Source organism: Aplysia californica, unplaced genomic scaffold (assembly GCF_000002075.1).
Source record: "Aplysia californica isolate F4 #8 unplaced genomic scaffold, AplCal3.0 scaffold00417, whole genome shotgun sequence".
Taxonomy (NCBI): Eukaryota; Metazoa; Mollusca; class Gastropoda; order Aplysiida; family Aplysiidae; genus Aplysia; species Aplysia californica.
The window spans coordinates 652,922-654,303 of record NW_004797687.1 but is presented as its reverse complement, the minus strand read 5'-3'; the positions used below and the strand labels follow the sequence as shown (position 1 = coordinate 654,303).

Below are 1,382 nucleotides of genomic sequence, written 5' to 3'. Positions count from 1 at the left end.
ACACACACACACACACACACACACACACACACACACACACACACACACACAGTTTTTGGATCCTTGTTCGGTTTCTGTAAAAGAGTTTTCCCTAAAACCAAACACATATACACACCAATGAAACCACACTTCTCCTATAGGAAGGGCAACGCCCACTTTTTGTGTAGGTCAAGATTTCTGGAAACCACAGAGAGTGGGTTAGCGTGCTTGTCCTTAAGGCGACCATATGCATCACAGGTGTCAGATTTGCGACAGACATCGGCGATCAGGGTTCTCCTTTCATTCCTTTGCTCGGATTCTCTTAAAAGGCACATTTTCAGTTTCCAAGGACACCCAAGCTTCCAAAATCACCAAGCTTTGGAAGCCACCAAACTTTTACGTCCATTTTCTCGCTAATTTTCTCTATGGAACCAGGGGACCTCCACCTCCTTCCATTGCAAATACCTACCTCGACTTTCATTCAAGATGGCTGGGTCTTTATCTTCATTAAAAGCAAAGCAAATGACCAAACCTTAATCACTTAAATGAAGGTTAAGCAAGAAGCTTCTCACCCCTGCAGGTTTTTTTTTTTGGGGGGGGGGCATAGTTTTACTATGGGGGAGCAAAGAATACCCCTGTCGTGATACTGCGTGTCGTAAGAGGCGACTAAAGGTGCATAGGTCTGGTCTCCCGAAAAGTGGCAGTTTGCGCAGGGCCAACTACCCGACCTAGTAAAAACAGTCAGTTACCGAAACACGGGCAAATACGGCTTTTTATTTTTCGGTCTTGGGAGATGGAGGAGCTTCTGTATTAGCAGGAACAATGAAGGACAGTGGGATGTACAGAAAAGTGGGAAGATATGGCTAGCACAGGCAGCCCAGGACAGAGAAAGGGGGAAAGTGCCCATGGCCTATACCGTGCCTTGACGCTAAATACCTTTCTTCCTTTCCCTCCCTCTTCCATCCCTCCTCCCCACGCCCCCAAGGTAAAGGCCAGGGGACCAGACATCCCATGTGACTGCCTGTGGGAACACCTTGCCTACCACTACCGGACCAAACTAGAAACCCACTGTGGCCAAAGACATTTCGGAACTTTCAGCAGCCAGGCCCAGATGTTCCAATGTTCCGGCTACAGAACAGAGTGCCCCACCCCACTCGGCCACACGCCGAAGCAACTCTGCCCCAAGATCCTGCGAGACGACAGAGCCCCCACCACCCACCCCCCGGACACGCGCGAAGGCGGACGGGACGGGCACGAGGTTCGAACCCAGACACCTGGCGAGTCGGCCTCATCCTCCGCGGCGGGTAGACATGTGTGTGTTGAGCTGGAGATAGTCGGTTGTCTGTTGGTGGTTGTTAGAAGAGTCATCATTGCAGGGGGATTATTTACTTAGCTCTGTTGGG

General features: G+C 50.4%; 1 protein-coding gene across 1 annotated transcript in view; it reads left to right on the top strand.

The window, feature by feature from the left end:
- The window catches only part of LOC101850191, a gene marked incomplete at its 5' end in the record, with an annotated part of 5,559 nt that extends 4,187 nt beyond the window's left edge, over window positions 1-1,372 (top strand). Inside the window, 1 exon segment of the mRNA XM_013085899.1 lies at window positions 965-1,372. Coding sequence (XP_012941353.1) covers window positions 965-1,372 — 408 coding nt within the window.
- Window positions 1,373-1,382: the final 10 nt, after the last annotated feature.